Genomic DNA, 19,928 nt, shown 5'->3' on the forward strand with positions numbered 1-19,928 from the left:
AAATGGTTCCAACTTAGTGAAGCGGTTGACGTGATGTGCCAGTGCCTGGAGGCTGTCAGGGGGTTAACAAGCTTGCGCTCAATCCAGACAAGACCGAGTGGCTGTTGTGTTTCCCTCCCAAAAATTTGGTTAGTATTCCATCACTAAGGCTGGGGGGGGGGGTGAAATTCTACGCTTCTCAGACAGAGTTTGCAATTTGGGAGTCCTCCTGGACCCACAGCTGACCTTAGAACATCATTTGTTGGCTGTGACCAGGGGGGCATTTGCCCAGGTTCGCCTGGTGCACCAATTACGTCCCTACCTGAACCGGGAGGCACTCGCAACAGTCACTCACGCCCTCATGACCTCAAGATTGGACTACTGCAATGTGCTCTACATGGGGCAGCCCTTGAAGAGCATTCGGAGACTTCAGCTCGTCCAGAATGCAGCCGCGCGAGTGATCGTGGGTGCACCTCGGTACACCCACGTTACACCTATCCTCCGCGAGCTGCACTGGTTACCGATTGGTCTCCGGATACGCTTCAAGGTGCTAGTCGTCACTTATAAAGCCCTTCATGGTATTGGACCTGGGTACTTGAGAGACCGCCTGCTGCCAATTACCTCCCAAAGACCCATTAGATCACACAGGGCTGGCCTCCTCCGGGTTCCGTCTACTAGCCAATGTCATCTGGCTACTACCCGGGGGAGGGCCTTCTCTGTGGCAGCTCCGGCCCTTTAGAACGAACTCCCCGCAGAGATTCGGACCCTCACCTCTCTCCAGGCCTTCCGAAAAGCCGTTAAAACCTGGCTGTGTCGGCAGGCCTGGGGTTGATGAGTTCCCTTCCCCCCTCAATTTGTGTGGCTGTTGGTTGTTTTTAAATGCCTGTATTTGTAGTTTTTTGTGTTCCCTTTCCCTCCTTGGGTTTGTGCGCTGCCCTGAGTCCCGCTGGGAATAGGGTGGCATATAAATAAAATGAAACCTAAACCTAAACCTTCTGCCCTTGTTGTTTCTATGATGGTTTCTGAATAATCTCTTCAGGGCCGTTTCCATGGCTCTCTCCTTCCATCTCACATTTCTGATCTGGTAGAGCATATATGCATCTTGTTTTCCAGATATTTAATTAGTTTTGATTAATCGAATTTATTCTGAAATTCTTGGGTTTGTACATAGTTCATACATTAATCTTCTAGCCTTATAATTGGTTGCTCTCTTTTCAATGCAGATATGATCCAGCTATGACAATTTAAATTTTCAAAACCAGAAAATATTGCACAGTAACGTTTCTTGCGTTCCAAAAATATTTGGAGTACAATAAGAAGCTCTTTTATGAACATGCAGTTTACACAACAGCTGGAAAAAATTATATTAAAATAAGAACGGGCTCTTCTCTGCCACCTCCATCAATTCCTTCTTTAAGCTAGACAAATTAATAATAATTAAAATATGAAATCACATTGAGAAGTGTTGAAGATAAATTGCTTTGAACTGGGTTTGGCAGAGGCACATCCTGAATGGCCTAGTTCTGAGAATCCTCAGCTTGAGTTCTAGAGCCAATTATAATCTTCTTTAAAGAGTCTTTTGAAATGGCCCACTGAAAATTGAAGGAGGCTATCTGAAAATTACAGATGAAAAAAAAAAATTGCCAGATATTGTTGCCTATGTAATATTGCACCTGAAACAGCTGCTTTGGTTGCCTTTTTTTTATTAGCCATGATTGAATGTGCCAGATTCAAAGCTCTAAACAACTTGGGAACCAGGATTTGAAGGGAGATACCTGCCCAAACTTATTATTTTATTTATTTATTATTAAAATTTATATGCCGCTCAATCCCGAAGGACTCTGGTAGAATAGAGAAACCCTTGTCATCATTCTACCATCAGAGGAAGTATATGCTGTGAATTATGCTGTGTGAAAAAATTACAGCCCCGTCACCTTATTCTTAACAAGGTTCCACCACAAAACCGTGTTCGACTAAACCGCGCTCGACGAAACCACGTAGCTGACGTCATCAACAGCGCGACAACAGCGCGAAGACAGAAGCACGCCGTAAATGCTAAACCTAAAATTAACTCCTAAACCTAAACCTAACCCCCCTAAACCTAATCCTAAACCTAACCCTAAACCTAACCCTAAACCTAACCCTAACCCTTAACCTAACCCTAAACCTAAACCTAACCCTAACCCTTAACCTAACCCTAAAGCTAACCCTAAAGCTAACCCTAAACCTAACCCTTACCTTAAGTTAAATCGGCTTGCTTTCAAAGCGCTATTTAAAGTGCCCTTCTTTCGCCAGGCTTGCTGTTGTCGCGCTGTTGATAACGTCAGCTACGTGGTTTCGTCAAGCGCGGTTTAGTCGGGCGCGGTTTTGTCGTGCCACGTCTTAACAATACACAAATCTCACCTTTCAATGACCTAGACTGCTCACTCCTGGAAAGGCAGGAAGCAGTGGCACCAGTAGAGTCAAAAAAGGGATAATGGCAGGGAGAAATGAAGTGGTATTTTAGGGAGCACAAAGTAATCCAGGAAAATCTCATAGCAACATGGCAGAGAACCTGCTCCACACGCACACAGAGGCTCCAGATTCAATCATTGCTGAACCTTGACCAGTAAAGGCCTCTCCCTGGGACTTGAGCAGTGGATAAAATTGGTGGAATCAGCAAATTGTAGGTGAAAAAAGAGAAACAGAGAGCTTATGAGAAGGAAAAGTTTGAAGGCAGATTTTAAAAAAAAAATCTGAAAGAAAAGTCACTGGGAATAAGAAATGATACTAAATTATGTCTGGGTTGGCGGAAATACCATCCCAAGGAAACATAAACTGAGATTCAAAATAGACACACCAACAACGATAGAAAAAGAAAGGGAGAGAGGAGGAGAGAATGAAAGGAAGACGGGGGAAAGAAGAAAGAGGTAAGGAGAGGAGGATGGAAAGGAGAGAAAGAGGAGGAGAGAGGGTAGAAAGGGGAAGAGGAAGAGCAGGAGTAGGAGAAAGGTACGGGAAGAAGGAAGGGGAAGGAGAGGAGGAAGGAGGAAAGTAGAGAAGGGAGGGAGGGAGAAAGGAAAGGGAAAGGAAAGGAGGATGGAAGGGAGAGAAAAGGAAGGAGAAAGGGTAGGAAGGGAAAGAGGAAGAGCAGGAGCAAAGGAGAGGTAAGGGAAGATGGAAGGGGAAGGAGAGGAGGAAGGAAGAAAGTAGAGAAGGGAGAGAGGGTGAAAAGAAAGAGGTAAGGAGAGGAGGATGGAAACGAGAGAAAGAGGAGGAGAGAGGGTAGGAAGGGGAAGAGGAAGAGCAGGAGTAGGAGAAAGGTACAGGAAGAAGGAAGGGAAAGGAGAGTAGGAAGGAAGAAAGTAGAGAAGGGAGGGAGGGAGAAAAGAAAGGGAAAATAAGGTGGTGTTACAACAGGAGGAAGGGATGGTAAACAAAGCAACCCAAACTGTATATTATAACCTATTAAATGAAATAATAAATGTATAAGAATGATAAATGTTAAAACACCTGTAACCAAACGACATGCTGTATGTGATGATGGGGTTTTTTTGTGTTTTTTTTTCATTGTTGTGTGTATGTGTTGTCTATGTAATAAAAATAAAAAAAAAATATTAAAAAAAAAGTGACTGTGAACCTTCTGGGTCTATCTCCTAATTCTGAATTCAAAACACATATTCCGTGCACAGAATGATAATACTACTTACATACACACACAGAACGACTTTTCATGCTTTATTATATTACCAGGGGATGGCAAACCACTATTATCAGTGGCAGATTCAAATCAAGAATAACTTTATTCATAGTTCAGGATAATCATGATCCCCTATGTGGTACCATAAAATCAAAGCATATCCAGTATCACACTGAAATGTTTTTGGACCAAATGGAAATTTAATTATATAATTTCAAATAACACATGCTGATTTCAGAAGTCACTGTAGGATGTAACAAGCCGCTATCCCAGCACAGATTCCCCAGTATGCTGTTCTTCTGGTGTGTAAAGACTAGAATTCAGTTGTGACCCTCTCAATCATCCATAACATTGCAGAAAGTTATCACCCAGCCCTCTCCCAGACAAATGAAATATCCTAGGAAATGTTGAAAAGGCAGAATATTATAATTCCCTGGATGTGAAAGGGAGAAACATTTTAAAGAGAAACTTCCTGCAGCTTCCTGCCTCCCCCCTTTTGTCAATGGGCCATTAAGAAGGCCAAGCTAGTCCCTTTCTATAATAAAGAGTTCTCCACTTCAGCTCCAGGGGGATGGGATTAAAGCATGATAATATTGGCCCTTTACTCAACTGGCCACATGGCATCTGAGAACTCAACCAAAACTGAATTCAAAACACTGCCCCTACATGGCCCCATGGGAGTCTGACAACCAATCAGAATACATTTCTTACACAGGAACAGGAAACAGAGAGGTGGGACTGAACAGGTTATAAAAAGCCTAGCAAGCCCCTTCCTCAGCCCTTCTCTTCTTCTCCACCAACATTGAAGCATGTGATCACCTTTTCTGTTCAGGGCTCAAGCCATGTGGTCCTGTCCATCAATAAACCATCTTTCCAAGCAGCCTCCATGTTTCCAGTGTCTTTTGCCCCATTTGGAGCCAAACCCAGAAGGACATTTTTTTTATCAACATGAAAGTGTAATAGTCACACATTATAAATGTATTGCTTTGAACATTTGCAAAAGCAATAATACTGCTGCAGCAGCTTTTATTCAGCCTGTACAGTCTAAAATCAAACTGCATAATGCAGACAGGAAAACTACCATGCTTTAAAATCCCCTGGTCTACTATGGCAACAACAGCTTAGTGCAAACATTTTGCTTTCACATAGTTCTAAGGATTAGGAGGAGAACTGGTCAGCAACACTAGACTAGCATTTGAAGCAACAGGTACACTTATTAATTTTAATTTCCCAGAACAAATAGGAAGAAACAGGTACTCTTCAACACTCCAAACTCCAATGTTCTGAAACTCAATTTCTTGTCTTAGTTGTCAATGCAACCTACTACCAAGTTAAAAAAAAAAAAGGGGGGGGGGTTCAATAGTTGTATAAACGTATTATGTAAGGAGCCAATATTTTTGACAGATGCTTTTCATTTAAATGAAACAAGTCTTCCAAGTAATGTATTTAAAACCAACTGGACTTCTACAAACACAGGAAAGAAGTGAGTGAGGCTGATTATAATGCATCTAACAGCATGTGTCCACAACTAAAGAAGAGCTTTCCAAGTTCTGTTTCCAGGTTCCCAAAAGCCAAAATACTGCACTGGCAATCTGAAAGGCAGCTACTATTGCCAATCTTCCTTTGAATGGATCTAAACTCTTCCAGAGTTTGCTTTCTTTTCATACAAATAATCATGAAGTCCACTTTCTCGTCAATGCCTCTAAGTGTGGCATAGAATAGGGTGATTCCCGTTTTCTTTTGAGAAATCTTTTCTCTGCGGAGAGCTTATTGTTTTGCCTATATAGGCTCTGAAGCCAGGATAGCGTAGGACCACCAGTTTTGAAATTGCATCGTCTCAGTTGCCCCCCCACCCCCCGCAGCAAACCTCAACCAAACGTAGCTGAGACAAATCCCTAGGATTTGTACATGGCTGCATGGGAGTCTCACAACAGCCAATAGAATACATGTTCTTGCACAGGAACAGGAAGCTCAAGTCCAAAATCCAAGAGAAATACTCCCCACCCCACTCTGAACTCCATGTGGTGAGCTGCCCAGAAACACATATGTTTGGTGGTTCTACTTAATGAATAAATGGACCTTCTTTCCAATCAGCCTCCAGCAGTGGGATATGACAGGTACGCCCCGGGTATTGTTCCGCTACGGTGCTCTGGAGGGCCCACCTGTTTGCCCTTCTTACCTGTATTTGAGCTGATCGGGTTTTCGCACACGCGCACAGAGCGTACGGCACCTGCGTGACGCTCTGCTGAGTAGCTGGAGCGTCGCGGGTGGTAAGTATGCATATGCACGCTGCATGTGTGCAGGTAAACAAGGTTCACCGACAAAAGGGCGACCAACAAAAGCGTGCCCGACTGAACCGCGGTGACAAAACCGTGAGTTCTAAAGCACTCCGACGAATTAGTGCTGAATCGCGCCGACAACAGTGCGGTGACAGAAGCGCGCTGTAAACCTACACCTAACCCTAACCCTAACCCTAAACGTAACGCTAACCCTAAACCTAACCCTAAACCTAACCCTAAACCTAACCCTAAACCTAAACCTAACCCTAAACCTAACCCTAAACCTAACCCTAAACCTAACCCTAAACCTAACCCTAAACCTAACCCTTACCTTAACTTAAATCACCCTTCTATTGCTGCGCTGTTGTCGCCCCGTTGATGACATCGCGGTTTTAGCGGCGTGGTTTTGGCGGCACGGTTTTGTCATGCACGCTTTTGTCGGGTCACGGGTAAACAAGGGTTTCTTAGCACATGAATTGAAACACAGTTAACGTCTCTCAAGTTCAGAAGTCCAAAGATTACCCATCACGAGCATAGATGGAGAAGCGAAACCCAAGTCTGCCATTTGCCTCTTCTATCTGGTGCGGAGGACTTGTCCGCATTCTCTGCAGTGGTGACCCATTAAGAAGGTTCTAAGATGCAGAGTATAATTCTGTTTCTTTTGCTGCCAAGAGACATTTATTCAATTGGGAAATGGGGAGAAGAGCATTTAGGATTAATGGGAGACTTATTCTCAAACTTGGGGATCCAGCAAGTGCCGGCTTCAGTCCATATAATACACAAGGGACAGCTTAGCATTCCTCTAATCAAGGGAAAACCATCCTTCCAAATGTTTATATTTTTAGTTCTAAAGAGGCTCTTTCTGAGGAATAGATAACTGACAAACGAGGGAAAAAGTTTAAAAATAGGTGGAGTATGTATGAGATAAAATTATTTTTGCATTAACAGATCATTGCTATAGGGAAAGGCATAACAGTACAGTTATGCCTTAAAGAAACTACATCAGTGTTTCTCAACCTTGGCAACTTGAAGATGTCCGGACTTCAACTCCCAGAATTCCCCAGCCAGCGCTGGCTGGGGAATTCTGGGAGTTGAAGTCCGGACATCTTCAAGTAGCCAAGGTTGAAAAACACTGTGCTAGATTGAGTTGGAGGGTAGACGCATTTGCTGGCTGGGAAATTCTGGGAATTGAAGTCCAGTCATCTTCAAGTTGCCAAGGTTGAGAAACACTGAACTACAAAGTCACCAAAAGTTTGGGGAATTTATATTATTTGCCAACAGAATGGTAAAATAAGGAAAGGATGTTGGAGTAGGTTTTCATAAGGTTCTTCCAGTGACGCTTTCAGAGATAGAATATTGTCCCATGTCACTTGACTACTCTGTTGAAATAGATGCTAGCTGGTCAAATTGTTAAAAGGATTACAGTTTATCTGAGGCTGCTCAAATTTGGAAGGGCTGATGGCTCAGGTTTCGTCATGCCCTTCAAGGACATCGTTGCTCCAGGAACTATAACAATGATCTCCAGTTACGTTTTGGACAGCTAAACACTTGTAAGCAGAAAATAAAGCAATGCAGCCATTGCCAGAACAAGTACGTGAAGCTGGTTGCTGCCTGCATTTTTGGCTCAGCCTTGTAGAACAGGCTTTCTTTTCCCTAACAGGATAATTCAAGGGAATTTCGTGACCCGTCAAAACCGCGGTCCACAAAAGCGCGCTCGACGAAAGCGCGTACTTGACGTCATCACAGCGCGACAAAAAAAAATTAAAAATTGAAATAAAAATAAAATTAAAGCAAGCCGATTCACATAAAGGTAAGGGTTAGGTTTAGGGTTAGGGTTAGGGTTAGGTTAAGGGTTAGGTTTAGAGCGTTAGGGTTACGTTTAGCGTTAGGTTAAGGGTTAGCGTTAGGTTTAGCGTTAGGTTAAGGGTTAGGGTTAGGTTTAGGGTTAGGTTAAGGGTTAGGTTTAGGGTTAGGTTTAGGGTTAGGTTAAGGGTTAGGGTTAGGGTTAGGTTTCGGGGGGTTAGGGTAAGGTTTTCGCTTTAATTTTACATTTATCGATCACAGCGCGATGTTTTCGTCGCGCTGTGATGACGTCACATACGCGCTTTCGTCGAGCGCGCTTTTGTCTACCGCGGTTTTGTGGTGGAACCGGGAATTTAAGCAGTCACCTGGAGGATCTGGTCCCAAGGTGACAGCAACTGGACTGCAAACCAGATAAAGCAAAAACACTGAACGAACCCTCTGTTTTCAGAGTCTGTACCAGATGTGGAAAATGACAGCTCAAGGGACAGCCACTGCTTTTTATGCTGGGTTTAGACTTCACTAAATGGGGCTGTTGCCTCCTAATGCCAATAGCAATTCAATAGGTTCCACTGACGTGATCCAGTAACACAATTCTTAAGAGTTGTAATATTTCCAAGTTTGTAGCTGTTAGGAAAAAACATGCTAATGTAGCATGTGATCTTGCAAATCAAGATTAGAAAGAAGATGCTGTTGGCCAGTTCTTTTTCAAAATCAGATTTTATTTCCAGCTGAGAAAGGCAGGGTATATTAAAAATGCATTCTGATTTTTTTCCCCCCAGAAATATTCTTTTTCCTGCCTTGCGGTTCATCACAGACCTGCTGCCTCAATCAATCCCTCACTGCCACGTACATGATCTCCTTCAGCAGATAATTTCCCACAAGAAATTTGTGATGAAATCAAGTATAATGTAAACTGAGCTAAAATTCATGCTGAAACCTTTTTGCAGCCAAGAAGTATAAAATGTTTAGATAAAGAGAAGCATATCCACATAGAACTGATCAGTACACGATTCATATTCATTAATGATACATCGTGGATAATCCAAAGCCCAATATTTATCTATACATATATTTAAATAATAATTTAGCTCAGATATAGGAATAATTTAGCTCAGATATTGATCATGGAAAGAGGATATACGCTCATGACTTATCTTTGAATGGCATTTCAATTCAAGATCTTATGAGAGCCAATGTACTGGAATGGTTGCAATGTTGAATTGCAAACGAAGAGATGCAGTTTAAATTCTACTGAGTCTTGAAGCTTTCCGGGTGCAAATAAATTTGGGAAAGATAACTACATACAACATCCTGATCTCCTTTAGAAAAAAAAGCAGGATAATTGTCCTAAAGTCTGGGATTCATATCTCAGTTTAATATACCATCCTTTCTGATCTGCCATGTTCAGGATTGGACAACCCGCACACTCTCAGCCCATGTTGGCCAGGAATTCTGCTCCCCAGTGTAAATTCAGATTGGGAAAGGGAGTAATACATTATAACATAGTAATACATATATATTCCCTTGTCTGTACCCCCTTCCCTGATTGAATTGTGAGCCGCCCTGAGTCCCCTTCGGGGAAAAGGGCGGCATACAAATGTAATAAATCAAATCAAATCAATAACAGTTCTTAGAATGAAGCCCCTTAATTACCGGCATTTTTTTTGCAGTGTACCCATCTCTCTTGTCCTTCCCTCAGAAATAAGTTTGTGCAGTTTGAGAATAATTCTCTTTTGTTTACCTTTGGAGGGCCATGCCTTAAGATGGCAGTACTTATTCCATTGTGACACTGAAGCTGCCATGATTGCTCTGACAGATGATTTTTGCAACAAGCAGAAGTTACAGGGAGTAACACTCTGCTAATTCTGCTGGATTTCTCAGCCACTTTTACTGCTATTGTCCATGGTATCCTTCTGGACCATCTGCTCTTGGCTGTGGATCGGAGGCACTGTGCTCAAGTTTTTGTTCCTGTTGGATGGCTAATTCCAGAACGACGTGTTGCTGGACTGATTTTTGAACTAGAGGGTTTTCCAGGATTGTGATTTTTCATTTATTTATTTTTCTTTCTGATAATGTGAAATCTGATCAATAAGCTGATGATACCCAGCTCCATTTCTCAGTTTCAACTGATTCAGTCGAGGCTTGGCATTGGAAGGAATAATATTAATGTTTACCAATAATGAGGATTATGAAACGAAGCTCAATCCAATGGGCAGATTCTGAGTGTTGGCTCTGATCTATCTGCTCCTTTTATTTTTGGATAGATTTGAATCTTGACCCTCAAACTAATGTTTCACCAAGGCATAAAATAATTACATCCAGTTTAAAATGGTAGCAATTGTCTTTAGAGCTTGAGAATTGGATGCTAAAGAACATCTTCTGATGTCCTGAGACTTTGGAGTTTGCATCTCAAGAAATGTTTGAAATTCTGGGGTTCCCCCCTTTTAATGCTAATCGTTCCTCTGGAATGATCTCCCCGTGGAGATCCGGATCCTTACTACCCTTCCGGCCTTCCGCAAAGCGGTTAAGACCTGGCTGTTCCCGCAGGCCTGGGGCTGTTCAACTATCCAGCCCCATTCGAGGTTACGGCTGTTGCAGAATTTTAAATTGTTGTTTTTATTTTATTTTTTGTATCCCCTCCCTTTTTTATTGTGAGCTGCCCTGAGTCTCTCGGGAATAGGGCGGCATACAAACTCAATAAAACTAAACTAAACTAAAACTAATTTGAACTTTTCATTTTATGTCATTTGCATATTTAAAGGAACCAGCCTGAAGACTTTTTACCTGAGGGGGAGAATATAAACTTTATTTATTTATTTATTTATTTTATTGAGTTTATTTATATGCCGCCCTTTTCCCTGGGGGGACTCAGGGCGGCTCACAACTTAAAAGGGAAGGGGGGAGAAAGACAGACTTTTAACATATAAGACAATACATAATTAAAAAACACAACATTCATACCATTCGGGCGGGTTACAATCTTAGTCCCAGGCCTGACGGGATAGCCAGATTCTGAGGGCTGTGCGGAAGGTCTGGAGGGTGGTGAGGGTCCGAATCTCCACGGGGAGATCGTTCCATAGGGTCGGAGCTGCTACCGAGAAGGCTCTCCTCCGCGTGGTTGCCAGTCGGCACTGAGCGGCAGATGGAACTCGGAGGAGGCCTAATCGGTGAGATCTAATAGGTCGCGTGGAAACTCCACATTCCCATCTGTGTTTGTATTTAGATTCCATTTTATACCTCCCAATTTGCACTAGATTTATTGAACTGCTTAAGCCAAGGACACTGATTTAACCCAAGATTTGTGAACCTGCAGCCTTAGGACTAATGTCAAAAAAATCTCTGCAAGCAATAATTCAAGCCATAATTCAAGCCATCACTGGCAAGAATGGCCTGAGAAGCAAGAGAGAGAAATGAGCAACAATGGTCGGAAAGGAGCAGATTGGGAAAGTATCTATTCTGGCATCCAGTCAACAGACAGTTTCCAGGGAATGACACCTTCCTCCTTCTTCTCTAGATCAATGTTAAATCTATCCCTTCAGTCTACCACATTTCCACTTAAACTGAGTGCTAAACCCCGAATAATGTACATTTTTGTAATAAATAAGATTGTTCCATATTGGAATCTTTCCTTGCATATTCAACAGGGGTAAAACATTCATGACTGGAGTGTCTTTTTGTGCCGTTATGTAGCATATATCTGTTAGGTCTACATCAGTGGTGGGTTTCAAAATTTTTTAGAACCTCTTCTGTAGGTGTGGCCTGCTTTGTGGGAGTGGCTTGCCAGCCATGTGACTGAGTGGGAGTGGCTTGCCAGCCATGTGACTGAGTGGGAGTGGCTTGCCAGCCATGTGACTGAGTGGGTGTGGCTTGTCAGCCATGTGACTGGGTGGGAATGGCTTGCCAGCCATGTGACTGAGTGGGAGTGGCTTGCCAGCCATGTGACTGGGTGGGCGTGGCCAACTTGTAAAATGTGGTGAAACTCACTTAAAAACGCACTTGCTTAGCAACCCAAATGTTGCCTCAGAAACTCTGGCATTTGAAGCACGCAAGTCTTAAAGCTGTCAAGTTACAAGACCCTTGCACCCCTAACCCTTTAGAAGAAAAAAACCCCAGGGGTGTTCAAACTTGACAGCTTTAAGACTTTAAGGTTTAGATAGGACTCTTAGAGGCGGGCGGAGCGATTGGTGAGCCAGCCAATCAGTGAGCGGCGGGCAGGGCATGCGTGGTGCAGACGGCGGGTGGAGGGAGCTGGAAACGGTTCTAAACGGCACGGTAGATTTGTGGAACCTCTTCTATAGAAGAGGTTAGAACTGGCGGGAACTCACCCCTGGTCTACATCCTAGGGCATGTGGGAAAATTCAGAGCTACATATTTATTAAGACTGTTGCTCTTCCTGTTCCCAGCAGGAAGAGAAGGCCAAGGGTCTGTTTACTTCTTGCTAAGTAAGAACATAACTTCACCACGCAATCTTCACAGCAGTAAACTTTGGAGCGTCTTTAAAGAGCCTCATACAGCAGTTGTTGCTAAGCCCACTCCCACAGTTTGGTCCCTTGATGCTAAGGGATGAGCTGGCTGAAATTATGAAGCTGCAGTCCAACAGCTGAAAGAACAGGTTGAAGAAAGCTGCTCTAGGAGCAAATGAATTTCTCACCTGCTGGACGACCAAGCCAAGATGAAAATACTGCAGCTGCCATTCTAGTTAACCTCATCTTACTGTTTCCCAGTTCGCGGTTTATAAAATTAACTTGACATTATGATGGTGTGTATCTCATATTATTTTTAATAGATTATAATTGTTGTTTTAATGGCTAGTGATAGCTACATTTATAAGCATAAATGGACTTAAGTGCCATTGGCTTCTTGCTTCCAGATATTCCCTGCCCTGTTAAGATTGCATGAATAGACATAGGCTCCCACACCTCATTGAGCATTTCATGTGGTTTGTTTGGTCTTGACATGTGCTCTCTGAACTGAATCACCCTTGGTTTTTATACCATGGCAATTTAGTAAACAAGCCACATTTCTGAACCACGGCTTAGCATACAAACCAGATCACCACTTAGTATTTGGACTGTGAACAGGGGAAGCAGCAACCCCAGTTTGCAACCTGCTGGGACAAAATTGGGGAGGGGATTGTTTCATGGCCGTGCTGCATACTTTGGAGTGGATTGGGAGAGGATTGCTACTACTGTAGCAGGTAGTCCTCAACTTATAGCAGTTCATTTAGTGACTATCTGAAATTACAACAGCACTGAAAAAAATGACTTATGGCCCCTTTTCACATGTACATTGTTGCAGCGTCCCCATGATCACGTGATCAAATTTCAGATACTTGGCAACTGACTAGTATTTGTGATTGTTGCAGTGTCCCCAGGATCACGTGATTACCCTTTGCACGTGACCCGTCAAAACCGCGCTCGACTAAGCCGCGCCCGATTAAACCGCGTCGCTGACGTCAACAGGGCGACAACAGCCAGCGCGGAGAAAGAAGGGCGCTTTAAATAGCGCTTTGAAAGCAAGCCAATTCAACTTAAGGTAAGGGTTAGGTTTAGGGTTAGGTTTAGGGTTAGGTTTAGGTTTAGGGTTAGGTTAAGGGTTAGGGTTAGGTTTAGGGTTAGGTTAAGGGTTAGGGTTAGGTTAAGGGTTAGGATTAGGTTTAGGGTTAGGGTTAGGGTTAGGTTTAAGGTTAGGTTAAGGGTTAGGGTTAGGGTTAGGTTTAGGGTTAGGATAAGGGTTAGGGTTAGGTTAAGGGTTAGGGTTAGGTTTAGGGTTAGGTTAAGGGTTAGGATTAGGTTTAGGGTTAGGTTAAGGGTTAGCTTTAGGGTTAGGTTTAGGGTTAGGTTTAGGATTAGGTTTAGGGAGGTTAGGTTTAGGTTTAGGGGTTAATTTTAGGTTTAGGGTTTACAGCATGCTTCTGTCTCCGCCCTGTTGTCGCCCTGTTGATGACGTCAGCGACGCGGTTTAGTCGTGCGCGGTTTAGTGGTGGAACCCCCTTTGCAACCTTCTGACAAACAAAGTCAAGATTCATTTAACAACCATGTTACTAACCTAATAACTGTAGTGATTCACAACTGTGGCAAGAAAGGTAGTAAAACGGGGCAATTAACTTAATCATCTCACTTAACAACAGAAATGTTGGGCTCAATTGTGGTCATAGGTTTGAGCATACCTGTCCCCTTGTATCTCAGCCTTGTACATCTGCAAGTATTGCGAAGAAACATCAAATCTCCAGGTGAATCTCCTGTTAAAACCTGTCTTAATTTTCCCATTACTTGGGAGAGGAAAACCCTCATGACTGCCCCTTGGGTAGAAAGGTGTGGCATCAACTGAAATAATAAAAATACATTTTAACTACAGTAAAGCTCAGGAAAGCCAAATACCTTGAAGTCCTTGTTGTCTGCTTCTTGAAGTTTCTTCAGCCTGAAGTCCCCTTCGCAGGGATTGAGCGCAGAAGGTGGAGCCACACAAGAGCACTTGCATTCCGGTCCAGAAGTGATTGTTTCCACCATGTAAAAATCCTCAGCTTTGAAAGAGCCTTCGTTGATTCTCTGACATGCTCCTCTGCCCAGGGGTCTCACCACGCACTTGCACTGGCAGTTTGAGCCTTGGGACACCGCCTTCACCTTGTCATAGTCACCTAGCAACTAATCAAGGAAAGGAAGGGGAGGGGGATGGAAAGGGAAGCCAGTCAATTTGTCCTGGAATTCTCGGTGGGTTTGCTTTGGACGAATGTTTGGGAGAAACTGAGACATTCTGAGATATTGAAGAAATGGCTGTCTGGCTTAAAATGTTGCTGACGCTTCATGTTCGTTGCTCCTTGGTTATTTGAGAAAGTAATTTTCTTCTACCACCTAAAAGAATCCAAAAGCCAAACCCCAAACTAGTCAACTTGAACCCAAACAACTTTGGTTTCTCTCGGGTTTGGGGAAATTAAAAGGCTGCTGTGCTCAACGCAGACATTCTCCAGAATGATCTCATTTAAATATAATGGGAACAATCTGTTGGGAAATTCTCCTGTACAAATTTCATTGAAGTGAGATCTTTGTATCTCTCCTTTATTTTCATGCATCCTGTACATGAAATCATGCTGGGAAGGCAGGCTACCCTAACTTAGGTCTATTTAATAAGATAAAAAAGGAGAAGATATGTTTCTTTTTTAAAAGCCAAAGCTATCAGGATACATCTGATAGGAAGCTAGAGTTTCCAATGTGTAATGCTAGTCCTACATAAATAAGTCATTTTTTCTGTTGGATTCAAGAACAAGGCAAAAGTTGTGAAACAGACTGGCACATCCTGCCTGGCCAAGACAAGGTTTCAACAAACATTCAGTGCAATTCAAAGAATTTCCTTTAAGGGAATATGCCTGGATCAGATACAACTTTGGATAATAAAAGTAGTCAAACATATTTTTTTTTCTGATTGCACAGTTCATGCAGATATTTTTCAAGGGATATTGGCTTCCATCATCCAGGCAGATATTGTGCCAAGGCAGTTTTAAGCCTTTTTGCTCAGCATCAAACCCAACACAATCCCAATTGATGTTGCACAAGTATTTCAATATAAATGCATGCAACTGATTTTGCTCATGGCAAAGAGGACGCCCAGCCACCACAGACTGTGCAAATGTTGCCATTTGAAGCACTTCTCTCTCTTAGCTGGCTTTAGCTACAAAGGAAAATCAAGAGGAGCTGAAAGTTGCTGCAGGCTCTTAAGTGTCAGGAATTGACAGATAGCATTGCCCTCCCAGCACAATTCTATATGAATATACTTAGCTCTGTCAATTAGTTGACTAGGAAATAAGTAATATGTTGCGGGCAGAGGGGGAAGGGGCTTGTTGCTTTTAAAAAGGAGCAGCAAAGTAATAATCCCAAACCTGGTCTACTAAATGGAGAAACTGGAGCTCTACATCACAAGGCCTTTTGTCCCAGATACCTGGAGTAGTCAAAATGCTGCTTCTGTGTATTTCATAGTTCACAAAGAACACAGGAGAGAGATTTTAGCAGATGCGCCTTTTCCATTTGTTTGCTTCTCCATGCACTAAAACTACAACTGCCTGTCCTTTTTCTGCACTGATCACCACCCCTGGATCTAACAGGTACCAGGTGAGGACGAAGCAAATTCTGTACAGGTGGAGTATAACACTATAATGCAAAGCTTGCTGATTCTACACAATGGAAACCCTTGCACATTATTACTGAGTGCAAGGACCCAGCTTTCCTGAAATGAACTTAAGAAGGGTTGATTTAATGCAAGATATTCAAGACGTAAACCTGCCAACAATTTTAGTCATAGCCTTTGGGTGCAAACCTTCAGCAAGTCCTACTAGGTTCAAATATTCTTTCAAGTAACAAAACTGTCTTTATTTAGAATCCTACCTGTAGATTCCTTCCTCTGTTTCTTCACTGCTTCTAAAAATCATCCCATAAAATCAAACTTATGTTGAAGACTTAACTGGGATCCCCGAGTTGTGCCACACTCCCTGCTGTGTCAAATTGCCAGCATAATAGCAGTTAGACTTATATAGCAATAGCAGTTAGACTTATATACCGCTTCATAGGGCTTTCAGCCCTCTCTAAGCGGTTTACAGAGTCAGCATATCGCCCCCACAGTCTGGGTCCTCATTTCACCCACCTCGGAAGGATGGAAGGCTGAGTCAACCTTGAGCCGGTGAGATTAGAACCGCTGAACTGCAGATAACAGTCAGCTGAAGTGGCCTGCAGTACTGCACCCTAACCACTGCGCCACCTTGGCTCTGGCATAAACCTCCCCTGGCATCTTTTACTCCATGCAATCCAAGCTTATTGCTAAAACCCTTCTAGGATAGATTCCCCTCCCTCAATTGCAAATGTACACCAAGTTAATTAGTTGTGAAGGACTTTTTGTACATGTTCAGAGGTATTTCTAATGGTGGGGTGTGGTTTTTGGGGGGGGGGTTGTTGTTGTTGTTTTGGTGCCACCAGAGAAGGATGAGGGATGAATCTGTGCACTTCAAGAGCAGAGTGTCTCAAGGACTATTCAGATAGCAATAGCAATAGCAGTTAGACTTATATACCGCTTCATAGGGCTTTCAGCCCTCTCTAAGCGGTTTACAGAGTCAGCATATTGCCCCCAACACCAATCCGGGTCCTCATTTTACCCACCTCGGAAGGACGGAAGGCTGAGTCAACCCTGAGCGGGTGAGATTTGAACAGCCGAACTGCAGAACTGCAGTCAGCTGAAGTAGCCTGCAGTGCTGCATTTAACCACTGCGCCACCTTGGCTCAGTATGAGAAATGAGATGAGAAGTACAAGCTGGAATGGAGAAGATGGATTGATTGTATTCAAAATAAATATGGGACTAAGAAACTTCAGATAGCTTATGAATGAACTAACAAGGAATGTTACAACTTATCTAAACTTAGCTTTACAAAAGGGGAGTTTGGGTGTGTGTGTGTTGTTGTTGTTGTTTTGGTGCCACCAGAGAAGGACGAGGGATGAATCTGGGCACTTCAACAGCAGAGGGTCTCAAGGACTATTCAGATGAGAAATACAAGCTGGAATGGAGAAGATGGATTGATTGTATGGGACTTATATGGGACTAAGAAATTTCAGATAGCTTATGAATGAACCAACAAGGACTGTTAACAACTTATCTAAACTTAGCTTTACAAAAGGGGAGTTGAAGTACAAGCCAGAGACAACGCTAAAGTTAATTAGAGAGAGATAGTAGGAAAGGAAGAGGAAGAGTGGAGGAGAGGTAAGGGAAAAAGAAAGAGGTAAGGAGAGGTGGGTGGAAGGGAGAGAAAGAGAAGGAGAGGAGGGAGGAAGGGAGAGAAAGAGAAGGAGAGGAGGGAGGAAGGGAGAGAAAGAGAAGGAGAGTGGAAGGAGAAGAGAGAGGGTAGGAGTAGGGGAGAGGTAAGGGAAGAAAGAAGGGGAAGCAGAGGAGGAAGAAAGGAAGTGGAGAAGGAAGGGAGGGAGAAAAGAAAGAGAAAATAAGGTGAGAGGTGGATGAGAGGTAGGGGAAGAGGCAAGGAGTGGTGAGTGGGAGGGAGAGAAAGAAAAGGAGAGGAGGGAGGAAGAGAGAAAGGGAGAAGGCGAGAGGGTAGGAAGGAGAAGACAGAGGGTAGGAGTAGGGGAGAGGTAAGGGAAGGAAGAAGGGGAAGGAGAGGAGGAAGGAAGGAAGTAGAGAAGGAAGGGAAGGAGAAAAGAAAAGAAAGAGAAAAGAAAGTGGTGTTACAACAGGCGCTAGGGATGGTAAACAAAGCAATCCAAACTGTACCTTATAACCTTTTAAATGGAATAACAACAGTATAAGAATGGCAAAGAAAAAGAATAACTATGTGAATGTATACCTAGAATTGTATGTAAGAGAATAAATGACAGTAAGGATATAAAGCACAATATAGGTCAACAATATTTGGTTGTAAATAGCTAAGTATAAATAAATATAGAATTGTTATATTTATGCTGATAAATAAATATTTATAAATATAACTATATAAATATAAATAAATAAATATTTGGGCATACCAGGGGTTGTGACTTTAAAAATATAGAATTGTACATACAAATGGATAACGAATAAGGAGACCGTGAACGCAAGATAGAAATGCATAGAAGGGAAAACACTAACTGCAAAGAAACCGATATGTATGATAAACGATGGAACTTCTTGTTCCTATGTTGTTTTAAGTCGTGTGTCTGTTTCTGTTGATGGGTTGATGTGTTTAAAATAAAAATTTATAAATAAATGAAGGAAGGAAGGAAGGAAGGAAGGAAGGAAGGAAGGAAGGAAGAAAGAAAGAAAGAAAGAAAGAAAGAAAGAAAGAAAGAAAGAAAGAAAGAAAGAAAGTTAATTAGTTTATTTTAGTGTATGGTTGCTAAAGGTTTATACCCTGTATTTGCTCTGAGAGGTTGGGAGAGGAAAGGTATATAATTGCAAAACTCATGAAAACTTTTAATTTTTGAAAAAAGGAGCAGAGTGTCAGAAAGCCCTTCGGGGGCTCCACTCCCCATCTTTCCTGATGCTCCGGCTGGGAAGATCACCTCGAGGCCCCCACTCCCCCTTCCAAGGCACCGACGGCTGGGTTGCTTCGCGGCAGGCGGACCCCCCTTACCTGCGAGAGGATGTTCTCCTGGTTCTCCGCCTCATCCTCCAGCGGGGCGCCGGTGGGAAGCGAGCTCGGGCTGGCGTCGGCGGCGCCCCACCACGCCGCCAGCAGCGCCGCGGCGCAGCACCACAGCAGCATCCCGGGCCGCGGCATGGACGGCTAGCGAGCGCCGCTGGGGGGGCAGCCGGGCATGGAGCGGCCGCGGTCTAAGCTTTTCTCCTCTGCCCGGTTGGGAAGCCAACTGGACGGGGAGCGCCGGGGGGGAGGTGGGCTGAATCGGGCGGCGTTGCTACCCGGCGAGGCGGGCCAGAAGGAGGAGTCTCCCCCTTGCCCCCGCTTCTCCTTCTTTGCGGCTGCTGTGTCCTCCCGACTGTCCGCCGGAGGAGCTGCTGCGGGGGAGAAGAGGGCGAGAACAGTAGGCTCCTCGTCCTCGGGAAGAGGGGGGGGGGGTTGCACTCCCGAGCCCCAACCCGATGGCTGGTCTCAAAAGAGTTGGAATCTGCTGGCCAAACCGCGGAGAATCGGATGCTTGGGTCGCAAAGCCGAGGACAGGTTGAAGGGGCTGGAAAGTTCAACTAGTCTACATCCCTAGGCAGGGAATGTGTGGATATGTGCATGGACAATCCTCTAGGGCAGTGTTTCTCAACCTTGGCTACTTGAAGATGTCTGGACTTCAACTCCCAGAATTCCCCAGCCAGCGAATGCTGGCTGGGGAATTCTGGGAGTTGAAGTCCGGACATCTTCAAGTTGCCAAGGTTGAGAAACACTGTGCTAGATTGAGTTGGAGGGTAGAGGCATTCGCTGGCTGGGGAATTCTGGGAGTTGAAGTCCAGACATCTTCAAGTGGCCAAGGTTGAGAAACAGTGCTCTAGGGCAGTGGGTCTCCAATCTTGGCCACTTTAAGACCTGTGGACTTCAACTCCCAGAGTTCCTCAGCCAACAAAGCTGGCTGAAGAACTCTGGGAGTTGAAGTCCACAAGTCTTAAAGTTGCCAAGGTTGAAAAACACTGCTCTAGGGCAGTGGGTCTCCAATTTTGGCAACTTTAAGACCTGTGGACTTCAACTCCCAGAGTTCCTCAGCCAGCTTTGCCGTAAACC

At 43.7% G+C, this 19,928-nt stretch overlaps 1 protein-coding gene across 1 annotated transcript in view; it reads right to left on the reverse strand.

The window, feature by feature from the left end:
* The window catches only part of LOC116514961 (olfactomedin-like protein 2B), a 52,676-nt gene extending 33,497 nt beyond the window's left edge, over positions 1–19,179 (reverse strand). The window contains exons 1-2 of the mRNA XM_032226808.1: positions 18,837–19,179; positions 14,121–14,384 (exon numbers count right to left, since the gene is read on the reverse strand). Of these exons, the coding sequence (XP_032082699.1) occupies positions 14,121–14,384; positions 18,837–18,983 (411 nt within the window). The 5' untranslated portion in view covers positions 18,984–19,179. The remainder of the gene's footprint in view (positions 1–14,120; positions 14,385–18,836) is intronic.
* Positions 19,180–19,928: the final 749 nt, after the last annotated feature.

Source organism: Thamnophis elegans, chromosome 11 (assembly GCF_009769535.1).
Source record: "Thamnophis elegans isolate rThaEle1 chromosome 11, rThaEle1.pri, whole genome shotgun sequence".
Taxonomy (NCBI): domain Eukaryota; kingdom Metazoa; phylum Chordata; class Lepidosauria; order Squamata; family Colubridae; genus Thamnophis; species Thamnophis elegans.